Source organism: Mixophyes fleayi, chromosome 2 (assembly GCF_038048845.1).
Source record: "Mixophyes fleayi isolate aMixFle1 chromosome 2, aMixFle1.hap1, whole genome shotgun sequence".
Classification (NCBI taxonomy): Eukaryota; Metazoa; Chordata; class Amphibia; order Anura; family Limnodynastidae; genus Mixophyes; species Mixophyes fleayi.
This window is the reverse complement of record NC_134403.1, coordinates 122577737-122605256: the sequence shown is the minus strand read 5'-3', so window position 1 is coordinate 122605256 and position 27520 is coordinate 122577737. Positions and strand designations below refer to the sequence as shown.

At 39.1% G+C, this 27520-nt stretch overlaps 1 protein-coding gene across 2 annotated transcripts in view; it reads left to right on the top strand.

The window, feature by feature from the left end:
* The window catches only part of ABCC4 (ATP binding cassette subfamily C member 4 (PEL blood group)), a 256495-nt gene that overhangs the window by 104868 nt on the left and 124107 nt on the right, over nt 1–27520 (top strand). For both annotated transcript variants that reach the window (XM_075199901.1, XM_075199902.1), the window contains exons 12-19: nt 6031–6125; nt 11111–11197; nt 15523–15619; nt 16122–16334; nt 16473–16613; nt 20554–20591; nt 21854–21954; nt 26177–26323. In XM_075199901.1, coding sequence (XP_075056002.1) covers nt 6031–6125; nt 11111–11197; nt 15523–15619; nt 16122–16334; nt 16473–16613; nt 20554–20591; nt 21854–21954; nt 26177–26323 — 919 coding nt within the window. The remainder of the gene's footprint in view (nt 1–6030; nt 6126–11110; nt 11198–15522; nt 15620–16121; nt 16335–16472; nt 16614–20553; nt 20592–21853; nt 21955–26176; nt 26324–27520) is intronic.

Here is a 27520-nt window from a genome sequence, read left to right as displayed (position 1 = left end):
GTGGAACCGTTCCTTTTCCTTGTCCAGGTGGTGCCTCTTGCAGGTTACTAGCATGGGCAGTGGCCGAAATGACGATGGGTTCACCTTCTTCCCTTGATACCTTATCTTTAACGGAAATTATAGGATACAAGTTACTGGTTACATTCTTAACATTTTTGGTATTGGCTGTACTTATCACCTCAATCGCATTTGGCTGCGAGGACGCACGTGCGCTTAGTTCACCACGTTTCTCAACGCTCACTACCGCTGTGCGCGCGCTTTTCGCCACGCCTACTTCCACTGTGCACTCGCTGCTCTGCCATGTGTTGCCTTCCATTTGCCACAATTTTAAGCAATCATCATGTTTAATTCTCGTTTTTGTTGATTTAATCAACCGCACTTTATTTCTAACATTATTTAACACCTTCGACTCAAAACTACCTATGTTTGGGAAAGGTTTCACACACCCCCGGGTCATCTTGACCCATTTGTCGAAGTATGCCGTTGCATACGCACCATATTTATTATGCATAACATACCTTGCCGAACTAACCGGCCATTCATTAGGCCGCACAACATGAGCTATCTCTAACGTTTGCTTCGCATCCATTGTGAAAACAACCTATTCCTCAACGCTGCGCAAAAAGGGCCTTTTTACCTGTTCTCGTTTCAACCAGAGCCTGCTAGAGATTAACCGTGGACAATTTAATCAGACTACGCCACCTACCTCCTAACACAGAAATATTACTGCGGACTAAAGGGCTATCAGCTCCTCGATACCCTTGACTCTCCAGCAAAATCTGTTTTCACCTTATACCTTATATACTACTTATTCAAATCACATACTTCTTCAATACACCGTATGCTACTCAAAATACCACATACTACTACCATAAAACCACACCATATACTGCTTAAAATATCATATATTACTTATAACAACACTGTATGCTACATAAAATACCACATACTACTTAAAGTAGTGTTCTTATTTCAAACACAACCTTGCCCGTCCAGTCCACCTGTCTTTTCAATAGTAAATCACATCTTTGTCTGTCTTCAACAGTATGCAAATTCTTCCCTTATCGATCTCTTTTCAACAGTATGCAAACTCTTCTCTTATCTTTATGCATACCATTCACATACAACCTTTTGTTTTCTGCTCAGAAAATAGATTTCCCAAACAATGGTAATATTTTTCAGAGGTTTTAACAAATGATTATACTATACATATATAACAGACTATGAACATGATTGTTTGAACATGTGGCAATAATACCGGAAGTACACATAAACGCTAAGCAAGAAGTACACATACTCTATGTAATGCAATACCTTTGAAAACGCAAAATGAATAAAAAGAAAATTTTTTCTTTCTTGTCCCTAGATTCAAGTTAGCATTCCTTCAGATTATGCAACAATGGACATTCGGTTTCTCAACACAGAATGGACAACAGGTTTTGAACACTTTGCGTTCTTTCCTGTATGTGACGCGTCTTCCACCCTTTGGTGAGGAACCGAATTCCATCAGCGTTGCATACCTTCCGGCATCGTAACCTCCAAACTCAGAGCCCCCAAATTATTAAAGTAATTCTATCGTTTTCAAATAAGCATTGCATAGGCGATTGTATTGTGTTTCCAACGCACAAAGTGATTTATTTTAACAGATGTAAATAGTTAACAGTTCAATACATTATTATATTATGATATAGTACAGTACAGCCAATACCAAAAGATACACACATACCGCTGCGCTACCACGGGCACCAGTGAACAGTAGTTCACCCTTGAACACTGTGGTCAGAGTAGACTGACGACTGGGAGCGCAGCTATGATTATATATACATTCAGTGTTCCAGAGAGAACAATGCAGATGACGTGGCTTGCTTCTATAGGTCCAGACTTTGGGTGGGTCCAGGGTAAACAGGTCATAGGCTAGTTCAAACAACCCCCTCAAAGGCTGAGGTCAACATTCCAGATGATTCTCCCGCCCAGAAACAAGTTACAACTAGTCCATTAGCATTCTACAGTCTGATATCAATCTGACAAGATATTGCCTAACATCAATAACTAGAGTATGCAATATGCGATCTCTTCGGCGATGGAACCGGACAGCTACTGACGAATAGGGGAATAAAATGATATCAGACATGACACATTTCCTATAACCTGAACCTTAAATAACACTGAAGTGTACATATAATCATAATATATAAAATTATAATAAACTAAATACTATCTGCTCATAAATTACTGTATAACGGAACCAATATGAATATTAATTATATAAATAACTAAATGTTGTAATGCGAGTGTGTACGTGGGTATTTTACCGTGCGATCGCCGTATGCCACGTGTAGCGTGGCATACTGAGTGCAATCGGCCAATAACACAATATTAACCAATATACTTTTGTTCATCCAATTATACGACTTCGACAGATGATGGAAAAGTGCCAGCAGGCTCCTCAGTGCTTTGTAAATAAGAACCAACCCAGTAATAAAATAACACTGGTTTATAACCAACTAAAGAGATAATAGGCCCTGCTCACAAGGAGGTTAAGTGCTATGGATGGCATATTAGTCCAAATAGATTGCAAAGGGAAAAGTGCTTTGTGGGGTTATATGATCCAGTCACTCAGCAATATTGAGAGGATTGTTTGACTATTGAAAAAAAATGCAAGTTCTGTGTGAATCATGTAGAGGGGTGGTAATCCAGTAAACTAGTCTAGGGAGGTTAAGAAAGGGCTATAGAAATTGTATTAGCCTTCATGAAGAGCTGTGTTTCCAGGGAATGATTGAAGGTTTAAAAGCTTGTGGAAATATTTGAGGGAGGAAATTACAGAGTGAGTGCAGCCCCCAAATATTCCTGTAACTGGGCATAGGATCAAGTAATGAGTGAATATGAGAAGTGCAGATTTGGGGTGGGATCAAGTTGGTAGATATTCAGATAAGTAAAGAGATGTATATTTATTGGCACAGTTTTGTTAATAGCTCTTTGTCAGTAGAAGTAGTTTATATTGTTTTCAGTGAAGTGCACATGCAACTAATGTGAGCACTGACAGAGTGGAGCAGCAGTAGAGCAATGAGAGAGATGTGAGAATTTGGGTCCATATTTTTCATAATAGGAGTAGTTACTGAATGCTTGAATTATGTTGGAGTGATTACAGGTATTAGAAAAGTCTGGGAAGACTAATGGAAGCAGTGAATGCCTGATTTGTTAGGAGATGGGGTTGAGTTGACATGTCATCTTCATTTGTGGAATCAAATAAAGACAAGTTGTAGGAAGGGAGCAGTAGGTTGTTTGAGCAAAAAGGATATCTTTTTAATATCCAGTTGCGTTCTTGAAGTGGCAAATAAGGACAGGAGAATGTAGAATATGGGTATAGAAGTTGTTGCAGAGAGGTGAAAATTTGTTTCAAAATAATAGAACTGAGATTTCATTGGGTATAGGAGTTCATTTGTGAGCAAGGTTTAAGTGGTGGAGGAGAGATAAAAGCTAAACAATGTCAGGACAAAACAAGAACAAAGCAGTGTGGTGCACACCTGTGAGTCTCCTGTAAATGGAGGCAGAATGAGAATGTATCATCACCCAAGATGATTGGGGGGATGTCAGCGGAGAGAAAATGATGGAGCAAGTCAGAGTAATTGTCACTGACCTGCTGGGGTGATACAGGGGAACAATAGATCACAGCAATATGCAAAGAGAAGAACATCCTGATAATATGTACTTTAGAAGATGTGAAGGAACAGTTGGAAGAGATTTGAATGTTCAGTGTGCTGAAAGGAGTCATCCAACTCCTTCCCTACTGTATGAAAGGGCTGCAGATGAGGCAGTGTCTGATTGTATTAGCCATATTCCTATTATTTCCAAGCTCTTTGTTAGGATTAGACAATGAATTGAGGTCATTTTGTTAGGCTGGGTACACACTACAGGATTTTCAGACCAATGTGTTATCTACAACGATTGTAGCAATGACTAGGCTGGAGGATCCTGATCAGCATGCTGATTCATGCATACACACTATACATGTTTTTAAAGATTCACCATCAGATCTATGCTCTTCAACTGTCATAACCATCGGCTGAAAAGATCATGACTATGGGGATCCTGACCGTGAATGCATGCACACTGCAGGATTGGAAGGATGTCGTTCCATAGCTGAACAAGATTTATAGTTCTGCTGAACAATCAAATCAAACGATGATCTGTGCTTAGGAACGATCCTCGTTCATTGCTGAACCAGAGACACTAATGCAACATCGGGCTGCATGGTCGTTTATTGTTTGATTGACCCAATACTCGGTTGAAGACACTGTAGTGTGTACCCAGCCTTACAGAGAGAATGTGCATCCCACAAGGCACATTTATATGATCTTGAAACTGACTGAAGATCACTGATATGTTTGAGGTTTGCTAGATTTCTACAATGCAGAACCACAATAAAGTGTATGGGAGATGTGGGTTTGTAGAGTGACCAAGAGACTATGTAAGATATGCATTTTTCTTTCCATTTTCCTACTACTTCTATAACATGGTTTGTTACTAAAAGGCTTTGCCAAGTGTTCTATACTTGATTCCACATACTAGTGGTTTTACTCTGAATAATAAAAAAAATGTTTTGCCCTGCATTAAAAAATGACAGAAATCCGTAAAGAATAAACGCGTGATCTGTATAGGATTATGAAGAAATCCCTATTCAAATTACCTGCCCCCTTTTTTTCTACAGGCTGATGCTTTCACTTTTGATGTATCCACTATAGTGTATATTCTATTTTATACCGTCTGGCATGGGTATAATGTAGACGCTGAAATGCCACATATATACACGTTGTTCACGTGTGTCAAAATTCTAACAATTTAGCTGCTTATTAAGTGTGTGTATAAATATGTGGCACTTCTTATTCTATATTGTATAATGCCTGATGAAGAAGCCTGCATTGACTTGAAAGCTTAACTTTAACTCATTTTAGAAAAAAATATAATATTACAAATATTTAAAGTAATAAATATTAGCGATCCGTTATATAAGTAATATCCTCTAAACTTCTCAGTAAAAAAAGGATAGCAATGCTAGATATGTACAAATGACAAAGATGTACAGTATAGTGATAGTGGGCTCCCATGTGGTGTATGAACTGTGAATAATTATACCAGTTGATGAGACACCTGTTGGATGAATAGTTGCTTTTGGTGCCTGCTGTATCTGAGGATGCAGAGTTGTAACTACACTAATTCCCTTTCCATGCTGCACTGTTGACATGTAATTCCAGCATAATGTATCCTTTCTGAAGTTCAGTGACAGAAAGAGAGTTTGATGATTCCTGTGTGTGCTATGAAATTAAGTCTTGTGAAAAATATCTGCAATGCTTTATTAATCCTGTTTGTTTTGCGCTCATTATCTGACAGTAGTAGTATTAGTTGATTTGCCAGAATGTTAGATCAACAGCGTTATAAAAGTGAAAACTTCCAAAGGCTCGTTCTGTGTTTTTGTAGGATTTATAAATCGTGAGATGTAAGTATATTAGGTCTGTTAGGCGCATGAGCTAATTAGCTCTCCTTGTTAATCCAGCTTTACATTTTTATTGCCACTACAACTACTTCTACACTTGTAGTGGCAATAACAATACTTTGTTAGCTGCATTGTTTATTTTACTTTGCTTGCATGGGTGCTAGCAGGTCAAAGTACACATATTTTCAGTGCTTTTTGCAGAGTTAGTGAGGTGGGGTGTTTTATTCTCCAGAAACGTCTTCTGGTTAGTTTTGTTGAATTTTAAGATATGCAATGATATCAGGCAGCTTACCCAATATTTAAGTTGTCCAACTTCCTTCAGAAGAATGATGTCAAATGAGCATTTTTTTGCAGTTTTTCCACTTAACATTTTTACATCCTGAGCATTTAAACATCTCCCTCAACCACAAACAAACAATAGTGAAGAAATGTATACAGTGTAGACAAGCTACATATTGAACATATCTATTTATACATTGAATTTCTTCAATAATTTGTTAAAAGTGATCTCATTACAATGTTACCATGTTCTAATATAGGACTTGCTGCAATTAGATGATGGGGACCTAACTATGATTGGAGATCGTGGTGTTACATTGAGTGGGGGGCAGAAAGCCCGTGTTAACTTAGCAAGGTAAGATAAAACTGGTCTGCAAAATTTTACTTTTTGAATGTTAAATTGATCTGATAGGGTGTTTCTTATAGTATTGTTTGCACTGATTTCAACTATGTCTGCCACATTTACATGCTTTAAAAAATAATTAAAATTTGAATTTTCCTTTAATATTCACAATATAATATATATGCAGTTAATTTAAATAAAATGAACTTTTTTCTGGTGTACTTAGCTTGAGGAACATCCATTTTTAGTGTCCAACAGTAATCTGCAAGCATATTTGGGTTACATTTTCCTTGGTGGCGAGTTTCCATCGCTGATATATTCTGATGGAAGCGTTCCTCGTGTTTGCCACTTAGAACTCCAAGATTTTCTTGAAAATAGTCCAAATGCGAACCAAAAATGTTATTTTCAAAGACATATTGCTTCCCAGGGCTCTGTAGTTTGTAAGAAGTTCACTAATCAGTATTTTGTAGTTCTCAGTCTTCTTGTTTCCCAGTAAGTTTTTCACAACTTTTTGGAATGATCCCCATGCAGCTGCCGCAGACTCGTTCAAGGTTCTCGCATAATCTTCATCCTTCATGAACTCTTGTATTTGTGGTTTAACAAATTTCCCCTCTTTTATTTTTGGTTAAACTCTACATCTCCAACATCATCTGAATTTAAGCTCCATGCTTCTGGTGACACTGGAATTGGTAGCTTTGCACTGTGAGGAACAGGCCTGATGGCTGAAGGAAAATCAGGATATTTAGCTGAATTCTTAAACTTGCTTGTGATACCACTGATTTTTGTGATACAAAAATAAGTTTGTAGAATGGTCCTTCGGTTCTCTCCATAGCTTGGGAATTGCAAATGGCATGTGACGAGATTTACCATTCAGTCAAATATTGAGCAAAGTTACACATGAAGTACAACAGGTATGTGGGGACCAAGATTTGTCCCGATGTCCAATTTTACATCCAAAGTAGAGCGCATACAATTTGCTTACCAAAGGAGTAATATTTCTTCTTTGCAACTTGAAAGTTAATTCATCACACACATAACAAATATTGTTTGGATGATTTATACAATTATGAGACATTTTGCACACCATATACTTAGAAACTGAAACTGGAGGAGTGACTTATACATTTTCATATACGCAGCAGATTTATCTACTTTATTTTCTGTTAATACATAAATAACTGATTTATAGGGAATTGCTAATGCATTTAACATGATTGTTTTCTCATTATGAAAGTCATAAAACAAAAATAAATAATTTTAAAAAAAATCGTCACATTTTTAATTTACTTAATTTGGCCTTCAATGTATTTCCAAAGACCTCCACTAAATATAGGTAACATAATCTTGCATTTTGCTTCCAGCATCAGCCTTTGAAACTTACTAGCATGTGCTATACTGTATACACAAAGGTTGGGGGAATTTACTTTCTGAGTAAAGTATAAAATACATAAAAAAGATCCAAACTGATAAAAAAATAAATGAAGAAATAACGAAAATTTGCATCTCTCTAACATCCTCACTTGACCTCTCCCAGTGGATTGAATCATCTACTCATAAGGATGGCCACTGCCTTGATCTTGTTTTCTCTAGACTATGCTCAGTTTCTAACTTTATTAATACACCCTTCCCCCTCTCGGATCATCACCTTATCAGCTACACTCTCACCCCCACTGCTCTAACCTCTCTACTGTCTAACTCAACCAAGCCTCCTCATACTCGTAGAAATCTGAATTCTATTAATCTTCAACAGTTTTCCACCTCTCTCCAACACCTTCTCTCCCCTATCTCTACATTCTCATCCCCTGAGATGGCAGTACCTCATTTTCACCTAACCTTAGCAACGGCCCTTGATCAAGTGGCTCCAGCGACACTTCATACTACACGTCGACTTCGATGTCAACCGTGGCACACCAAAGCAACACGAAATCTTCAAAAACTGTCCCGTAAAGCAGAACGTCACTGGCGTAAATCTCGAAGCTCTAATGACTTCTTCACATATACTTCTGTCTACCACTCCTATCGAAATGCTCTGGACACTGCAAAACAAACATACTTTCAATCTCTTATCTATGCTCAGGCTTCTAACCCCAAACGCCTTTTCAATACATTTAATCATCTTCTCAATCCTCCCACCCCGAACCCTCCATCTACTATCAGTGCTCAGGATCTTGCTACCTACTTCAAGGACAAGATTGATAAGATCAGACTAGAAATGGTATCCTCTTCCTCAACAAGCCATCAGCTCATTTCCTTCCCACTACCCTCTGACACCCTCTCTTCATTTGACCCCACAAATGAAGAGGAAATTTCTACGCTCTTCTTATCTTCCTACTCTACCTCCTGTCCTCTTGATCCTATTCCCTCGCAAATTGGTAGATCCCTGTCTTCTGTGCTCATTTCACCTCTAACTCAAATCTGTAATCTCTCACTCTCTACTGGCATCTTTCCATCACTATACAAGCATGCAGTGATTACTCCTATTCTAAAAAAACAAAACTCCGACCCAAACTCTCTCTCAAATTACCGTCCCATCTCTCAGCTCCCTTGCCCCTCCAAGCTTCTAGAGAGACTTGCCTACACTCGCCTCACACGCTTTCTTTCCGCAAACAACCTGTTGGATCCTCTTCAGTCAGGCTTTCGTTCTCAACACTCCACAGAGACTGCGCTGACCAAGGTTGTTAATGATCTGATCACTGCTAAGACTGAACGCCATTACTCTCTCCTAATTCTCCTTGATCTCTCGGCTGCATTTGACACAGTTGACCACTCTCTTCTCATACAAACGCTGCAATCCCTAGGTCTTCAAGACACAGTTCTATCCTGGTTCTCATCTTACCTCTCTAATCGCTCTTTCACTGTTAATTTCTCTGGAGCCACATCTGCTCCGCTTCCCCTATCAGTTGGAGTACCACAAGGCTCGGTGCTAGGTCCTCTGCTGTTCTCTATCTATACCGCTTCTCTTGGAAATCTAATAAGTTCCTTTGGCTTTCAGTATCATCTCTATGCGGATGATACCCAAATCTATCTATCCTCTCCTGATATCTCGACATCTGTGTTGTCCCGTGTAACTGACTGTCTTTCTGCCATTTCATCTTGGATGTCCTCTCGTCAACTCAAACTTAATCTTTCTAAAACAGAGTTAATAATATTCCCACCCGCCAACAAGAGCATACCTGACATTTCTATCTCTGTTGATAACATGACCATAAATCCCACCCCACAAGCTCGCTGCCTAGGTGTAATCCTTGATTCACGCCTATCCTTTGTTCCCCACATTGACTCTATATCTAAATCATGTTACATACATCTAAAGAACATTTCCAGAATCCGCACATATCTCACACAAGACACTGCTAAAACCTTAATTCATGCACTAATCATCTCCCGCATTGACTAATACAATTCCCTCCTTACTGGTCTTCCCAAAAACAGACTCAAACCCCTAAAATCTATTTTGCATGCTTCGGCAAGACTGATTTTTCTTGCAAATAGCTATTCCTCTGTTGAATCACTCTGTATGTCTCTACACTGGCTGCCTGTCTTCTACCGAATCCAATATAAAATACTTTTACTAACCTACAAGGCCATCAACAAGGCTGCACCAACATACATCTCCTCTCTTGTCTCAAAATATCTCCCAACTCGGCAACTCCGTTCTGCAAAAGATCTGCGTCTCTCATCCACCCTCATTACATCCTCCCATTCCCGGTTACAGGACTTTTTTCGGGCTGCACCCACTCTATGGAACTCTCTCCCTCGCACAATAAGACTCTCCTCTGTTCTACAAACTTTCAAGCGTTCTCTGAAAACCTACCTATTCAGACAAGCGTATAATATTCCTCAACCACCATCTTAACCTCACTACCTTTAGCCTGTTACACAATTTCACACAAGACAACTACCCCCGGACCAACATTATTGTGTGACAGGATCATTTAGCTTGTGAGTCACCCTACCTTTGCAGTCTGGCTGGGCCAAGATGCAAAATGTATACTTAACCTCATGTGTCAATCTCCCATTGTCCCATAGATTGTAAGCTTGCGAGCAGGGCCTTCTCACCTCTTTGTCTGTTTTACCCAGTTTGTTTATTAGTTTATTACGTTTGTCCCCAATTGTAAAGCGCTACGGAATATGTTGGCGCTATATAAATAACTGATGATGATGATGATGATGATGTGGTCAGCAAAATGTAGTAACAAGGGTAAATGAATGACAGAAGTGTGCAAATTCACCTGATGAGGTAGTGAAACATGTAGTCATGTATGAAATTTCAGGACACGCTATGTTGCCTATAATAGTGACTAAAGTTTTTATTGTTGCCTATGTCCAGATATTAGAAGTTAATGTTTCAGTTTCACTTAATCTGAGGTTCAACTGTGCACTCATGAAATATTGACACAGATAAGGAATAATAGCAAAAAGGGAGGTATAACTATTAGAGAGTTAGCGTATATTCACTTATCAAAGTATCAAACAGGTACAAGTAAACAGGAAATCCCAGGCAATACATTTAAAATGTACAAAGACCTTTAGCGGGAGGTTACCAGGGCATTTAAAGCCAAGTCCACAGGAGAGATTTCAAAGAAACTAGCTTTGATACTGATGAGCGCTACATAGTAAAGTAGTTATTCCAATGTTTGTTTCATTCAAGGTCGTACGCCAGATGGCACACACAGTCTCAAACATATTTTGCCCCAAACACATACTAGGCAAAATCATATATGGTTTTGAAATGTGAGGTCCAAACGTGTATTCATAAAGTTCTCTCTGGAAATTTCCAACACTTTTTTCACTTTTATCATTTTTGTTACAAGAGAAAAGAACTTTGCATGTAATAGGTATGGTAAAGCCTTGCACACATTACTTTGCTCGTCTCTTACTTGGAGTCTACAGTGGCTTGCTCCTTTCAATTTTTAGTCTACTAAACTTGCTCATTACTGCAATATATTAAGCCACAAAAGATACCTTTTGGATTGTTTCTATGTTGTGTTTTGCAGGGCAGTTTATCAGGATGCAGACATTTATCTCTTGGATGATCCTCTGAGTGCTGTGGATGCTGAGGTCGGCAGGCATTTATTTGAAAAGTATGTTTGCTTTGGTATACACATATACCTTTCCGGTTTCCACGTCTTAGACAATTTGTCAGGCTGATATACAAATATATGCCTAATGATGTAGGTGCATGGTAGATACATTTATTGCAGGAGAAAAATACAAGCAAAAGGCCCAGCTTAAGATAAAGAATAACTTCACTGAAAAATGTAAATCCTGAATTTTAATTATCTCTGGTGGCTTTTTGCAGATAGGCTTTTTTACCTTGAACCCACCCTAACGTTCACTGCTCTTCTGATACTACAACTGCTACTGCTTACTAGAGCCTGAAAGGAGCAGTATTATTGATACCTCTCCCTGTGTATTCCCCAGTGCATTTGAGTAGAATGTAGGGGACTGGCATCAATAACACTGCTGTTTAATGAGGCAGTTGGAAGTATACACTACATTTGATTTCTGGAGGCCTTGGAAAACCCATGGCATTGACAAATGGCACATCAGAGACAAGTAAAACTCAGGATGTAATATTAACTTAATGAGCTCCGCCCAATACTATTTTTTTTTTTTTAAAGTTTTTCTAAAGTCCCTGTGGTTATTTCTATACATTAGACAGTGTTTTTGCAACCTCAGATTAGCTGGAATATTTCTAAAATGATATGGAGTATTCAACAAGATGCCATACATGCTCGTTTTACTTTAACATGAAAGCATGTTTTTCTGTTCATCTCTCTACTATGGGCAAGGGACTGTTTTTCTTTTCTGGGCACTATTCTCTGTTCCTTGATGTCATCATTTTCATAATGCAAGTTGCATAACTTGGCCGCAACCAAACTCTGGCATTCGCTAGTCACAGTTTTTATACATAACATCCAGATAGCCTAGCTATTTCTTTTTACATAGTGTAATACAATGTCTTGTTGCTGCACAATCAATAATTAATGCCTTCCTTGGTTTAATCATGTTCTCTAGTTACACCATTGGGCAATTTAACATCTCCCCATCACAGTTAAACCCTATCAGGTTATTTTATGCTGCAAAATTGCAGCGTGTGACCTCAAAATAGCTCTGTTGCCTAATAGTAATTTAACTTTAGTAATTTAATGGAAATCGATGGGCTCAGTGTTGGACATATTGGTAAATGTAATCAGAAGTTGACCGCTCTGATGGGCTCCAGTTTAATATAAGTAATCCAGCCAGTTGGCCAAACAACTGAATCTCTTCCAGTTTCGCTACCTATGTTTGTGGCCAAATTAAATACTGGTCTTGGTGCTTGGCCTAAGTGCCACAATTGGCCCATGCGTGTCTGCTTTTACTCACTCTGCTAGCATAAGAACTGTGCCAGGAAAGAAGTGTCTCAAATTCTGCCACCCCCCAGGCAGTGGCTTACTGTGTCTTATTATGAAGCTGGCACTGCCCTGTTGTAAACATATATAACTGCAATGTGGTCAAAGCTTATTGCATACTGCATATGTGAACAGATTCTTAATTGAAAGGTGATGAGAACCTAGGGCCTGATTTACAGCTGAATGTAAATCTATTTGTGGCATGTAAAAATAATGCACGTAGTGCCAAAATGCTCCCGTATTCAGAGTTCAGCTTATGTTCTCTTGCTGCCCCTTGCTCCTACTCACTTGAGTACAAGTCAGCCACAATGTTACTCTCTTGGAGATGCAATCATTGCAATGGACATATATTTATGCCAGATTAGTTGCATGTATTTTAAGATACATGCAACCCAAAATACAAATATACAACTGCAACTTTGCAGCCATATTTTTACTAATATATTCAGACTGCAATTTTGCAGCCAGCTCTAAATGAGGCTCCTAGTTTTTTGTGCACACTTTAGAAGTAGAGCTGAGAGAATATGCAGAGAAATTTAGCATAGATCGAATTTTGCGGCACAACAGGCTCTTTCACAGGGCGTGAAGTTCCAGGAATTAAATCTTTGAGTTGCCACTTTTGTTTCTGCATTCTGCTGAATGTCATTCCACACTGTATCTGTAAATTCCGCATGGGGGCGAAGACGATGTCTCTTCATTCTGCAGTATGATGTGGTTGGGGTATGATTGGAAATTCTGAACAAATCATAAATTATTAGGCAAATTTCACGTGACGCCCTTACAGCGAAATTCATCTTGAAAAAAATGTATGAAACTTTGCAGCCAAATGTGAATTGAGGCTAGTATTTCATGGATCAGTTTTGAAACTGTTGTTCACCTGTTCTCAGAAGCTTAGTTGTAATTGAAATAAATAATAGCTCATATAGTTTTGATATTACAAATAAACTATTATTTAGATTGTAAGCACTTACACGCAGGCTCCTCTCTCCTACTCTGTTATCTGCTATCACACTGTCCACCTGTGCATCCTGCTATTATCAGACCTCCCAACCTTTTATTCCCCGGCATCGCGACAAGGGGCATGCCTACGTCACAATGGGGACTGCCTAGCCCTGCTGTCTGCTCTGCAGAGCAGCTGTAAATGGAAGATACCTTCCAACATTACCAGCTGTGGCCCTAAATCGGGACAGTTGGAAGGTATGTATCATTCTCCTTCATGTTCTGTGCAACATTTTTTTGTTGTATACCTTAGTATTATGCTATTCTTGTATTTCCTGTATTTTGCCATTTGGTGCTCTAAGTCTATGTAATATGCTCTACTTTCGCACTGTATGGGCTACAGATTTTTGTGGAGCCTTGTGAATAAACGATAATAATGATGACTTGGAACATCAGCAAGTGCATTTTGTTTCAACTTCATAAATATAAGATCCTGTGTTATATTATAGTTATGTTCCATAACAAAACATGTCACAAATTCGGTACTTGTTTTGCAAGCACATTTGTCAGTACATAGGGTACTGGAGATCCATCCTGGCATGACAGACTTTATGTATATAAATTGTTTTCCTGGCTGAATAGATGTCCTAGATACTCTAGACTGTTTGTTTCCTAAAGTTTGTCTCTGCCTCTGGTCACAATTTCTGTTGCCCTCTTTGATGTTATTGTTTTCTCTTCTAACAGCAGTGTTATCTAAATAAATTCAGACATTTGTTTTTCTTGACGCAGACAGAAGATTTCGGATGTGTGTGACAATGCTCAGAAAGTTACTTTGATGATTAGTTTCCCTCTCATATTCCCACAAAGTGAACTGATGCTCAATGCCTTGATTATGCCGTGAAACATATTCACAATACAGAATGCATTTGTTACCCGTCTAGGCCCTGGGACATAAAACATTTATCGGTTCAGCAATACTGTAAGAATTTGCACATAAAATGTGTCAAACAAAGCGCTTAAATTAAGGCATAGCTACTTGTTATCCCATTCTTTTTTTTTTTTATTTATGAAATTGGAATGTGAGGTGAGAGTCGAATGAAAATGTTCTCTATCTCCAATCTGTCAAAATTTCCTTTTGAAACAGAACATTTTTTTCAGTTTTGTCCTTTACAATGGATCTGCATTCTTATTGAATCTCTTACAGAAGCTTTGCTTTCAAACACCCATACAATGGTATTATAAAACCAATTCTCCTTAACAGCAAGTTTTCATTAGAACAACAGGTGTGTGGCCCTGACATGGGTTCTGTGCATAAGGGGAGATTGTGCCCTTCGCTTATCCATACAGTTTTCAGTGACATATGTATGATGTATAGGAATTCAATGTCCTTTCCACCTTTATTGTTTGTTTGTGAATAGAGCCTTGGTTTATCTTCAATGGGTATCATTATTAGTGTGAGATACTCAATTACAAGGCATATGTAGTAACATAGAATTGAAAATCCTCTTTCTCAACCCTTTGTTTTATGAATTTTAATTATAATGTATATTTTCTGGTGGGGGGGGGGGGGATCTTGGCACGTTGCCTGAAAGAAAGCTTCTTTAGGACTCTCATACACTGGTTTATTTTTTGACAGATACTCTAGGCCAGGCCTGTCCAACCTGCGGCCCTCCAGATGTTGTGAAACTACAAGTCCCAGCATTCCCTTCTAGCTATCAACTGGTTGTCTACCAGCAAAGCATTTTTGGGGCTTGTAGTTTCACAACACCTGGAGGGCCGCAGGTTGGACAGGCCTGCTCTAGGCATTTTAAATAGGTGATTTGAGGGTTGATTTTCAGTGCAAATCCTTGCCGTGTTAACAAGATTGATGCCGAATGCTCAGGATTCAGTCAAACTAATGTGATCCCTGGTGGTGTTGTGCTTTTTTTGTTCGTTTGTTTTTTGTTGTTTTCTTTAGTGTGTAGGATTAAACAGTTGTTTGTGTATAGTTGTATATGACTACACCATATTTAAATGCAGAAGTGTTGTTTTTTATTTACTTATTACAGAAAGATTTGTAATTGTTGGTCTTCTAGGTGCATCTGCCAGTCTCTACGTAAAAAACTATGCATCTTGGTGACTCATCAGCTACAGTACCTGAGTGCAGCCAAGCAAATTCTCATCCTGAAAGAGGTACTCTCTTCTGTAAAGGGATATTGTAATTAAAATAGTTGTTGTATGTACATGGAGTTTACACACTGATATGTAAAGTTTACTATTCTGCAATATAAATTTACATTTGTATCATCCATACTCATTTATTAGGAATCCTAATGATGGGTTATTCTTTTCTATTCTTTTCGGCCCCTTTCACTTACTTATGAAAGGCCCATAAGGTTTTGTTTCTGTGTGTATATATGTGTGTGTGTGTGTGTGTGTGTGTGTGTGTGTGTGTGTGTGTGTGTGTGTGTGTGTGTATATATGTATATATATATATATATATATATATATATAATGTATGTATGATGTTTTGCTTTCTGTTGAATACAGTTTCCTATTCAACCGATGGCCACAAGGAAACCACTTACATGTGTTAAACTTGTTCTGAATATTTTTGTGAGAGGGAAAACTGACAATTTAATTATCTCACAATGTACTAGTAAAATGTTAATTGTGTGTAATCACTGATTTCAAGGGCCAGATGGTAGGAAAGGGAACATTTTCAGAGCTACTCCAGTCCGGTGTCGATTTTGCCTCCTTACTGAAAAGCGGAGATGATGAACAGTCATCAAATCAAGACGGACAGCTGATAAAGTCATCTAGGATCCGCACCTTCTCTCAGTCATCAGTTTGGTCTCAGGACTCTTCATTGCAGTCACACAAGGAAGGAGCTACAGACTCTTTACCAGTGAGTCCAATAATTTGCCATCTTTCTCATTTTATAAAAGAAAATTTGATGAATACACTTTCCATTGAGAATATATAATTTAGCTGCTATGTCTCCACTTATGTGGTCTCCCATAGTGACTTGTGTTCTTTCTAACAGACTGAACCTGTTCTGACTGCAATTCAGGAAGAGAGTCGCTCAGAGGGCACTGTTGGCTTCAAGGTGTACAAGAAATATTTCCTCTCTGGATCTAGCTACATAATGCTTTTTGTACTTTTCTTGCTGAATATCTTTGCACAGGTTTGTGAAATTAGTGTATTTTGGTAATGCAATTCATTTGATAGTTTTCTACTGTTACTGGTAATGCATTGGCACATTATTTTGTTTCAGCTAAAATGGATGTTGCTTAAGCACTTTAAAGGGGGCTGCTAGGGTTACTTCTGTAAAAAAAAAAAAAAGTGTGTAAAATAATTTTGCCCTAGTAAACTAACAAGCTGGTATACGAGTTTATAAGCATTTCCTTGGGGGAAGGTGCGTTGCAAGTAACGTTTAATCAGGCACAAATTACATGGCAATACATCTTATGGCCAGTAGGTGGCACTATCATATGTTTAGTATTTATTGGACACTGCCAGATCTTTACAAAGCTGTATAAATGTAGACCTATTATCTTACATCATGTGCCAACTTTTGCTTGGATGCTCCCATTTATTCATGCATGGTTTAGTCATTAAAGATGGGTTTAACTGAAAATGTGCAAAAGTTTTTACATTATGGTGCAGTGACGGGGCAAATCCGGGGCCTTCTTTGCTTAATGTGGGTTATGCACATCAATATTTACATGAGCTTCTGAGGGTGAAGATTAACCCTGCAATTTGACCAAGTTTTTGCATGTGCTTGGAAGTGGTAGCGATCAGGCATCAGCCTTTAATGACTGGGAGGCTGTTTGTACCAACCAAAAGCACTTTTTATACAGGAAAGTTCTTTTTTTTTTTCCCCAGTTTTTTTTTTTTTTCTTTTTAAACTTTCTATTTATAAAAGAAACCGATGTAAACAGTCACATTAAACAGTACTGAACTGGCAGATGGAAAGCTCATATTTATGTATGCAAATACCAATGCAATAAAAGAAATCGGCTGTCTAAATGTGAAGCGTAACAAAGGATGATGTCCCCTTGTATGTCATGACATAATTAAGACAAAAATAAGATTTTTGCAAACAATATTTTAGGAGAAAAATGTAGAAGTTGAAACTAATGAAGGAAATGATTTGACTAACCAGGAAGTGGGTGTGCACCAATGTATGTGTTACGTTTAAATATAGGGGCATTTGCGCAAATCAGTGGTTGAAGTGGAAATGTAAAAGAAGGCAGTAAAAGAAGTGGCAGTATGGCATACCACTGTATCAGTGCCGGACTGGGGCTAAAAATCAGCCCTGGCATTTAAAGTACACAGGCCCACCTTAGTCCCAGCAAGAAAGAAACTATGTGCCGCCGCACAGCGGTGGTTCTGAAAAGGGCGTGACCACATTGTGTTGTGGGTGTGGCCAACATGGGGTATTGATACCTACATTATAATAAAACATTACATTTATCATGCCCTCCCAGCCGCATCATGCCATCCCCCCAGGCACATTATGACACCCCCAGCCCAATGTACTTATCTATGCTTCTGGTGCTGCTGACATCCATAAAGGTGGGACCTTCCTGTAGAGTGAGCAGGGAAGCTCTTTGTCTCACGAGATTACCAAATCTCCTGATACTTAGAGCTCCTTGGCTTGCTCTGCAGTCTTAGTCCTATCCTGGAACTGGGATCAGCTATAAGTTCCCTTCCCCTAACCTCTGGCCCAGGGTATATTAGACAGCAGGGCCCCTATTATGTAACATGGTTATCATTTTAGACAAATACACAGGCACTACTGTTAGAAGCACACAGCTCTGCCTTCACAAGCAGTACGTTGTGAAGCGGGACATACCTCCAAACTGTCCCTGCAGTCGGACCAAATCCTGACTAAGTGAGACAGTTTCAGGACTCCCAAATTCAGGACTGCCCCACCAGATTCAGGACAGTTGGCAGACTGTCCTGCTATCTCCTACGTGTCTTGATCACTTTCACCACTTGTAGCAGCTGGTGTCTTTAGCTCAGTTCCTTCTTGTCTTGATCCTGGAATATTGGATGTCCTATTTTGAAAAAAAAATGGGTACATGAGATTTAGAAAACTCCATCCAGCCCCTTTGTTAAAACAATAGCACTCACGTTTTATAATTAGGCCTCCCTCCAGTCCCCACAATAAGTAGACCTATTTCCCTCCAACCAGCCCCAACATTATATTAACAGTATACCCATTTACTCAAAACATCTTTCCCTCCCTCCAAACAGTCCCAGCAATAAATTAAATAGCATTAAAGTTTAATAAATATAGCCATTTTCCTCAACCATCCCTGGCAATAAATAATTCATATTCACGTTTAATAAATAATCATCATCATCACCATTTATTTATATAGCGCCACTGATTCCGCAGCGCTGTACAGAGAACTCATTCACATCAGTCCCCGCCCCATTGGAGCTTACAGTCTAAATTCCCTAACATACACACACACACACACACACACACACACACACAGACAGAGAGATCTTAGACAGAGAGAGACTAGGGTCAATTTTGATAGCAGCCAATTAACCTACCAGTATGTTTGTTTTTGGAGTGTGGGAGGAAACCGGAGCACCCGGAGGAAACCCACGCAAACACGGGGAGAACATACAAACTCCACACAGATCAGGGAATTGAACTCATGACCCCAGCACTGTGAGGCAGAAGTGCTATCTACTTCGCCAGCATAGCTATATTAAAATATTGCATGCACACTATATTAAAATACTGCGCGCACACTATATTAAAATGCTGCACACACATGCACACTATATTTAAAATAATGCACACACATGCACACTATATTTAAAATAATACATGCACACTATATTAAAATGCTGCACACACATGCACACTATATTTAAAATAATGCACACACACGCACACTATATTTAAAATACTGCGGTTCACACGCACACTATATTAAAATACTTCGCACGCACACTTTATTTAAAATACTGCGCACGCACACTTTATTTAAAATACTGCGCACGCACACTATATTTAAAATACTGCGGTTCACACACGCGCACTATATGAACGTGGCCAAACACACACTACATTAACATGGCCACACACACACAGACCATATTAGCATGGCCACACACTATATCAACATATAGCCAGACACATACACACACAATATCAACATGGGGCCACACACACACACTATATCAACATGGGGCCACACACACACTATATCAACATGGGTCCACACACACACACGGCCTATGCAAGTAATCACATGGGACGGCACCACGTGACAAGTGACGTCCTATGTGATTATTTGCATCAGCCGCACGTCACTGAGTCTCCGTCCACTGAGCAGCGTGCAGGGAGGTGCTGCTGCTCGGGTGGGCATGCAGACCAGCCCATCTAGCCATAGGCCCTTCTAGCATTTGCCAGAAGTGCCAGATGGCCAATCCGGCCCTGCACTGTATACACCCCCATTTCGACCACTGGTGCAAACTTAAATGCACTGTATATCCACATATTCCTTGGTTTGTAAATAATGAAAAATGACATGTAGATTTTTCAGAAGTAATCTGAAGAACACAGATCAACTCAAAATTCCCTTCAGCATCTTCAGTTCCAATAACACAAATGTGCTCATCCACATGCCCTGCAACTGCTCTGAGAAATGATGTCCCACTCCTTCAGCTGGCCACACACTGTCCACTTGTGTGGCTGTAGCGGATAAAAATTCTAGTTTGTGTTTAATTAATCTCTATGTGGCACTGTTTTTTTGTATTGGTCAAGACCATTAGCGCCAGACATTTGTGCAATACTTTGCAGCGCAATTCTTTTAAACAATATATGGCTGCATCTGTGTTTCTGTGTTTTTAGTGCATGGATTTAATAAACTGTATGTAAATACACAAGTACATGCTTTCAAGTGCACGCATAAACATACAAGTGCAAATGGAGATGAACATTTATTTTTGCACTGCACCAACATGTAATTAGCCTCATGGGATCTTTTTGAAGAATGTAGCTACTGTAAATTTATAAAATGTTATCTTTATGCACTGGTCATGTTTTTATGTATGTAATGTTCTATGATTTATTATGTTTTTTTTATCCTTAGGTTGCATATGTTTTGCAAGATTGGTGGCTTTCTTATTGGTAAGTTGTAAGTCTAGAAATACATTGTAGTTAGCTTTATTATTTTAAAGTACATAAAAAACACTCAGTTGTCATCATCGTAATCATTGACTCCGTTGTAGAATGTTATAGATGTCCAGCGGTTAGACTTAGACTTTTTATGCCTTGTGTCCAAGTTCAGTTTTTGGGTTTCCAAATATGGTGACCTCTACAATTTTGTAATTATGTTAGTAATAACAGAGCTGCAAGGGCAGTGTCATGATGTGAAAGGGAAAGGAGGCAATGAGGAAGCCACATACTGAGAGAGTGATAGCGGAAGGAGTTCTTGAGAAAGTGATTACAGGCACCTGTCACACTGATGTAGGTGGAATGTAGGGTCGAACTTGCATCTATATGAAATAAAGATCATTCATTACACTTGTTTAGGTAGTCCATACTCCTTTCTGTCACTTTATTGACTTAAGCTAGCGGTTCCCAAAGTGTACGCTGCCACCCCAGGGAGTCCTGGCGCTGTCACAGAGGAGCCACGGCCAGGACAAAAAAAAAATGCTTACTAATCCGGCGGCGCCCAGGACCCAGCATCTTCCTCCCCCCTCACTGCTCCCTGTTCCCTGCTCACTGAATGTTGGGCGTGACGTCATATCGCCCGACATATTTAGTGAGAAGCCATGCAGAGAAGAGCTGGAAGAAAGAAGGCCAAATAAGGTAAGTAATGGAATGGACAGGAAATAGTGATAGAAAACAGTGATGGAGGGACAAAAAGAAATAAGCAGAGCACAGTGTTATGATGAAGGGGCACGGTGTGAGCGTGAAGGGGCATGGTGTGAGCGTGAAGGGGCACAGTGTAATGATTTTTGTACATGTTGTTTTATTTTGTTCTTATTCCTCTTAATGATAGCTGTAAATTGTTCTTTGACAGAAATATAATTTAAAAATATATATAAAAATATTCTTTTCCCTTGGATTTATATGTATTATTTTTGCTAACAACTTAATAAGTATTTCTGTTTTGACCTAAATACTTATAAGGTTATTTTAACCCAACTACTTATAAAACTGAACTGCTCGATAACTATTTTGGAGGGGTGCCTTGAAAATATTATGGAGACCCTAAGGGTGCTGCTACGAACTGAAAAAGTTTGGGAACCACTGTCTTAAGCCAATAAAGTCTATGACAGATATCAATGGCAAGCATTGGTGATGTTACATGCTTATTGATTGGATGTCCATTTTTTGCTGAAGTATTTATTTTCAAAATTGCTGTCATGTATTTCCTGTATTAGGGCAACAGAACAGGAAAAATTGAATGTTACCTCCGGAAGTAATATCAATGGTACCAAGGCAGAGCAGTTAGATCTCAACTTATATTTGGGAGTCTACGCAGGTAATGCACAATCAAAAATATTTTCTGTATATTTGAAAACTTTAAAGGCATGCTATCTGAAACATTTTATTTTAATCATGGATACTACAGTAAAACTTATGCACTTGACATAGTTGCTATTTTTTTTTTTATACATATTATAAGTATACCTTGGAATTTTTGTCTGGTTCTCTTTTACCCTCTTAGCATGGTTGCAGCCCCAGTGATGTCCAATAACCCCCCAATATTAATTGCAATTTGAGCCTCCACCTCACAGTAAAATGTTGCCCTTGGATCTCCTATTTCAGCATTGATGTGCTCTTTTAATGCAATATTATATTGTAGTTTTACATGACATTTGCACTAATTACACTTTAATAAACAGACATTTGATGATAATCTTTCACTGCTCTTGCTTAAGACCCTTTTAAACTTAAAGTTCACCTGTTTCTAGTTCACACGGTTATCCTGTCATTAGGAAACGGCTACACCACTGAGGCACATGTGGTTCAGTGTACAAAATGGCTTTCTATACTGTATGTAAACAAATGGTTTCCGTATGTGAATGGGTCCCATCCTCTCGTTACTTGTTAGTAGTTGTTATGGTTTTTAAACTACTCCATACCGGTTTACTTAAGATGGAGGAAGTTGCAGTTCATTTCTACTCTAGAATGATTCTGACAGCTCTGACTAGCAAGCATACTGAGATAAAGTGACCTGAAGGTCATAAGAAGCTGACTCTAGATTTTGAACTAGGATTTCCATAAAGTCTATGAATGTCATTGTTCTCCAACACATTTAGCTACTGGGCTATTTCTTCTCGTTATCATTCACGTTAATATGTGTGTTTTGTATATGACATTATCATTTTATAATTTAGATTTAAGAATGGATACAGATTTGAATTGTCGGCTAACCACCCAACTTTCCTTTAATATTTTGTGCTAAGTAGTTACGCAAAATGTTTCAATCAGTATACTCTGAAGTTGGCTTCCTTGTGGTTTAATATCATGTTTTGTTTACTAGAAGTCGCATACACACCCAGGGGCGCACGCAGGGGGGGTTTCTGGTTCTCCAGAAACCCCTCCCCTCCGTGAACAAACAAGCACAAAACATCATGTATTAACATGCTAAACAATGCCCCGACAGCACCTCCGCGGACGCTTCTTTGACAGCGCCACGGCTGCTGTCCTGAACAGCAGCCGTGGCGCTGTCAGAGAAGCCTCCGCTCGGTGCTGGCTGCTGCACAATTCAGAATCCCCAATGGAGCTGCTGCGCATGCGCAACCGCAGCAGCTCGTCCTTCTCATATCTGCAGGGATTACCACTGGCCTGGTGAAAGGTGAGGGATCACTTATATGGCCAAACTTACATCTTATACATATATAGATCAGTAAATAGCAATATTGTATAGTATTCACAATTTCACACACCAACCCTCAAAAACACCCCCTCTAAACACACCAATAACATAACACTACACACATAAGGCACACAGACAAGATACACACAGAAACACACACATGTTAAAACTTTTGTCATCTTTGCCTATTTCTCCCATATTTTCTCACTGTAAAATCTTGCCCAGTTTCACAATATTAGAGGGGAGATCTGTGAAAGTTTCATTTTGTCCAGCTCAAATTGCCATCATGAGGTAAACCATCAATCAATTCCAAAGATTTTAGATGCTTTTACTTTGCTGAGCAGAATCTCCCTTTTGCCACTCATTTAAATAACTATGCATCTCAGTTTCCACAGAAAGCCCATTAATATGCACTGCCCATAGATATGAATGGGAAAATCTCAGCCAATCACAAGTAACTAGACTGACTTGGCTTACTGTGACTGTAAGGTATATCTTTTTTCAAGTTTTACATAGCAGGCTAAAATAGTGGATTCTATAACATATTGGATATCATCAGCTATTTATATAGCGCCACTGATTCCGCAGCACTGTACAGAGAACTCATTCACATCAGTCCCTGCCTCATTGGAGCTTACAGTCTAAATTCTCTAACACACACACACACACACACACACACAAACAGAGAGAGAAAGACTAGGGTCAATGTGGTACCGTATTTGCCGGCGTATAAGACAACTTTTTTGACCTGAAAAACATGCCTCCAAGTGGGGGGGTCGTCTTATACGCCGGGTGCCAAACTCAGGGTTCTCAGGGGTGCCGCGGGCCAGCCATAAAAAAAACCAAACAGAAACACTTACCAATCCGCGTGGCGCCGGGACCCAGCATCCTCCTCTCTCACGTCATATCAGTGACAGGCTGTGTGACAGAGGAGGATGCTGGGTCCCGGCGCCGCGCGGATTGGTAAGTGTTTCTGTTTTTTTTTTTTATGGCTGGGGCGAGGCAGAGGGGGCAAAGTGAGAGAGGGAGAGAGGGACAGATGAGAGTGACAGGAGGGGGACAGAGGAGAGTGACAGCAGAAGAAGGTAAGTCTTATTAGTATGTGTTATGTTATGTCATGTCAATGCAGAGTGTGTGATCAGCATATATGAGTGTGTGTGTGTGTGTGTGTGTGTGGGGGCCAGTGACTTCATGCAGTGTGTGTGTGGGGGCCAGTGACTTCATGCAGTGTGTGTGTGGGGGCCAGTGACTTCATGCAGTGTGTGTGTGGGGGCCAGTGACTTCATGCAGTGTGTGTGTGGGGGCCAGTGACTTAATGCAGTGTGTGTGGGGGCCAGTGACTTCATGCAGCGTGTGTGGGGGCCAGTGATTTAATACAGCGTGTGTGGGGGCCAGTGATTTAATACAGCGTGTGTGGGGGCCAGTGATTTAATACAGTGTGTGTGGGGGCCAGTGATTTAATATAGTGTGTGTGGGGGCCAGTGATTTAATACAGTGTGTGTGTGGAAGGTGTGCGGAAGAGGGGGTAGTCTAGTCTTATACGGCGAGTATATAACAAACTCTATAATTTTGAGTGGAAATGTTGGGGGTCGTCTTATACGCCCAGTCGTCTTATACGCTGGCAAATACGGTAGCTGCCAATTAACCTACTAGTATGTTTTGTAAATATGTATGTAATATAGTCCAAACTTGTGTCATGGTATCAATGTTTTTTGTTTATTTTTGTGGTTCATTTTTTTAATGTGTGTTAGCAATGTTAGTTTTAATGTGTGTTATCAATGCTATTTTGATGTGCGGTATCATTGCTAGTTTAAATACGGAGTGTCAAAACTCATTTTAATGAAGGGTTTAGATTGTTTTAATGTATAGTATTTTAGTGTGTGGTAGGAATGATTTTTTAGGTTTTATTTTGCTTTGTTCCGAATTCAACCATTTGGAACCCCTCCTTAAAAATCCTGCTTTTGCCCCTGACACCATAAGAAATAAAAACAGGCATAGCACATTTTCTGAACTGTCATAAGGTAGGGCTGCCACTAGGCGGAACTGCATATCCATGCCATTATGTTCATTCTGCAACAAATAACACACACAACACATATCCAGTAAAATGCTTAGTATCTGCAAGTCCATATATATGAGCACATGTATCTATTTATAATGCACAAATTCATGGTTTTTACACACTGGTAATGTTGCTGTAAAACAAACAGAAATAGAATAGAAAAATATATGTACATCTATACACCACGGTTAAGCTATACCTGAAAGCTTTTCAATTTTCTTATGCTAACCATTTGATATTGAAATTTGTATTAGAGCTGCGTCTCCATCATATTCCCAAACATGTATGATTTTAAAACAAGTACGTCACACCTTATTGAAAGCATAGATAGGCAATAATATACCGGTAAGTGACTAAATTCATAGCCATGTGATAAAGGAAAAATGCAATTGGCCTAGGCAATGGAGTTAAGTCTGTCCTTGCTGCTAGAGACCATCTGCTGACCACATTTACAAACATCCCCGTTATGATCCCATGGATTTTTAAATTTATTTCTGTATTAATTTTGGTCCATGTATACATATGCAATATCAGGTAAATGGACCAATATCCGCCGCAATATCATGGTCTCTATGCCCAGCATTTGGACAAATTTCAATTCCTGTGGTTACAAGTTTGTATCTGCTTAGTAAGTGAACACAAGGTAAAACACAGGTTTAATACAAAATCTGACAGGGCAGCGCACTAAATATATGCAGATTTATTTTATACATTAGGTGCTTACTACTGTACTTCTATTTTTATTCAAGTATGTTATAAATATTTTATTTCTTCAAGTGATTTAAAGTATATTGCTGTGTATATTTTGTACTATTTCAGGCTTAACAGTCGCTACCATCATATTTGGAATCCTGCGTAGTCTGTTGGTGTTCCAAGTCCTCGTTTCTGCCGCCCAGTCATTGCACAACCAAATGTTCCAGTCACTCCTGCGAGCGCCAGTCTTGTTTTTCGACAGAAACCCAATCGGTAAGTTTGTTACATCACTTTACTTTGCTGGAGTATTATTATGGAAAATAATCTGTCTTTTTATGTTAAGTACCAGCAAGACAAGATCAAAGGCATTTCTTACCACTCCTTGGTCTGTATGACGTACTAAACCTGATACTAATGTTATTACTGTATTTGAAAACAAGCCTGTAATTTCAGTGCAGTTACTTACGAGATGTATACATTATTATACTATTTGGTTACAGTGTTTGTGCATTTTTTTAATAAAAGTAAAAATGAAATAAAAGAAATGTGGCCCCAAGCAGAGTTCATGTATCGTCACTTGTGTAGCGTAAATTGCATGATTTCACTTTGAGCATATCCACAAAAAACCTGCAAGTACCCACACGTATGCACACATCACACGTATTCTTACGTAGGCAGTGTACAGGAAGGTCATGTGGACGAAATTACGAGCTGATGCAGATATGCCTTTTAGAGCCATATTATTTGCACCAGCCTAGGGTTTGGTGCAAATACACACTGATGATTACGACACTTGTCAGCTTTAGTTAAACGCTTCTGATTATGATTTCACTTCTGAAGCTGCTGGGTGCTTACTTCATTGAGTTTACATGTATTATAGGATATTTTGCTAGAAGGAAGGTTATATCGCCTGTATTATGGAAAGCCTTATGGAAAATGTGTTTTACCCTATAAAAACAAATGTTTACTAAGTTTTGTTGCGCTTGTGAGCTGGTTCTGTGTATGTGGGTGGTGCGCCTGATGTACACCTGGTGCGTTTGCTACAGATACGGAGTTTGAAGCATTTTGAGATTCAGCATATGGGCTGAAATACACATTAAACTTTTATTATAAGGCCCTATGTGTTTGAAGCCTTTTATGCAGAGTATGCTTCAAAACATTAAAGTAAAGAATTTAAGTGGACCATCGAGTCTCTGGACCATTGTTAGGACTATTACATTATGAAGGTCACTTTGCTTCTTTGTTTGTAAGTCTTTGTTGCTAGAAGTGTAACATGTAAATATACCTTTCACTGCTCTGTTTATTTTACTTGCTGACTTTTGTGTCCCCAAGTGTCAACAGGACTTGATATTAAAATAGTATTTTCACCTTTAACCCAACTATATTGTCTCTTTGCAAAGTAAACCTGCCTGAGTAACTTCCCTCAGCTCACCTGAAGCCCTGCAGGGGAAAACCAACTAAAAATAGACA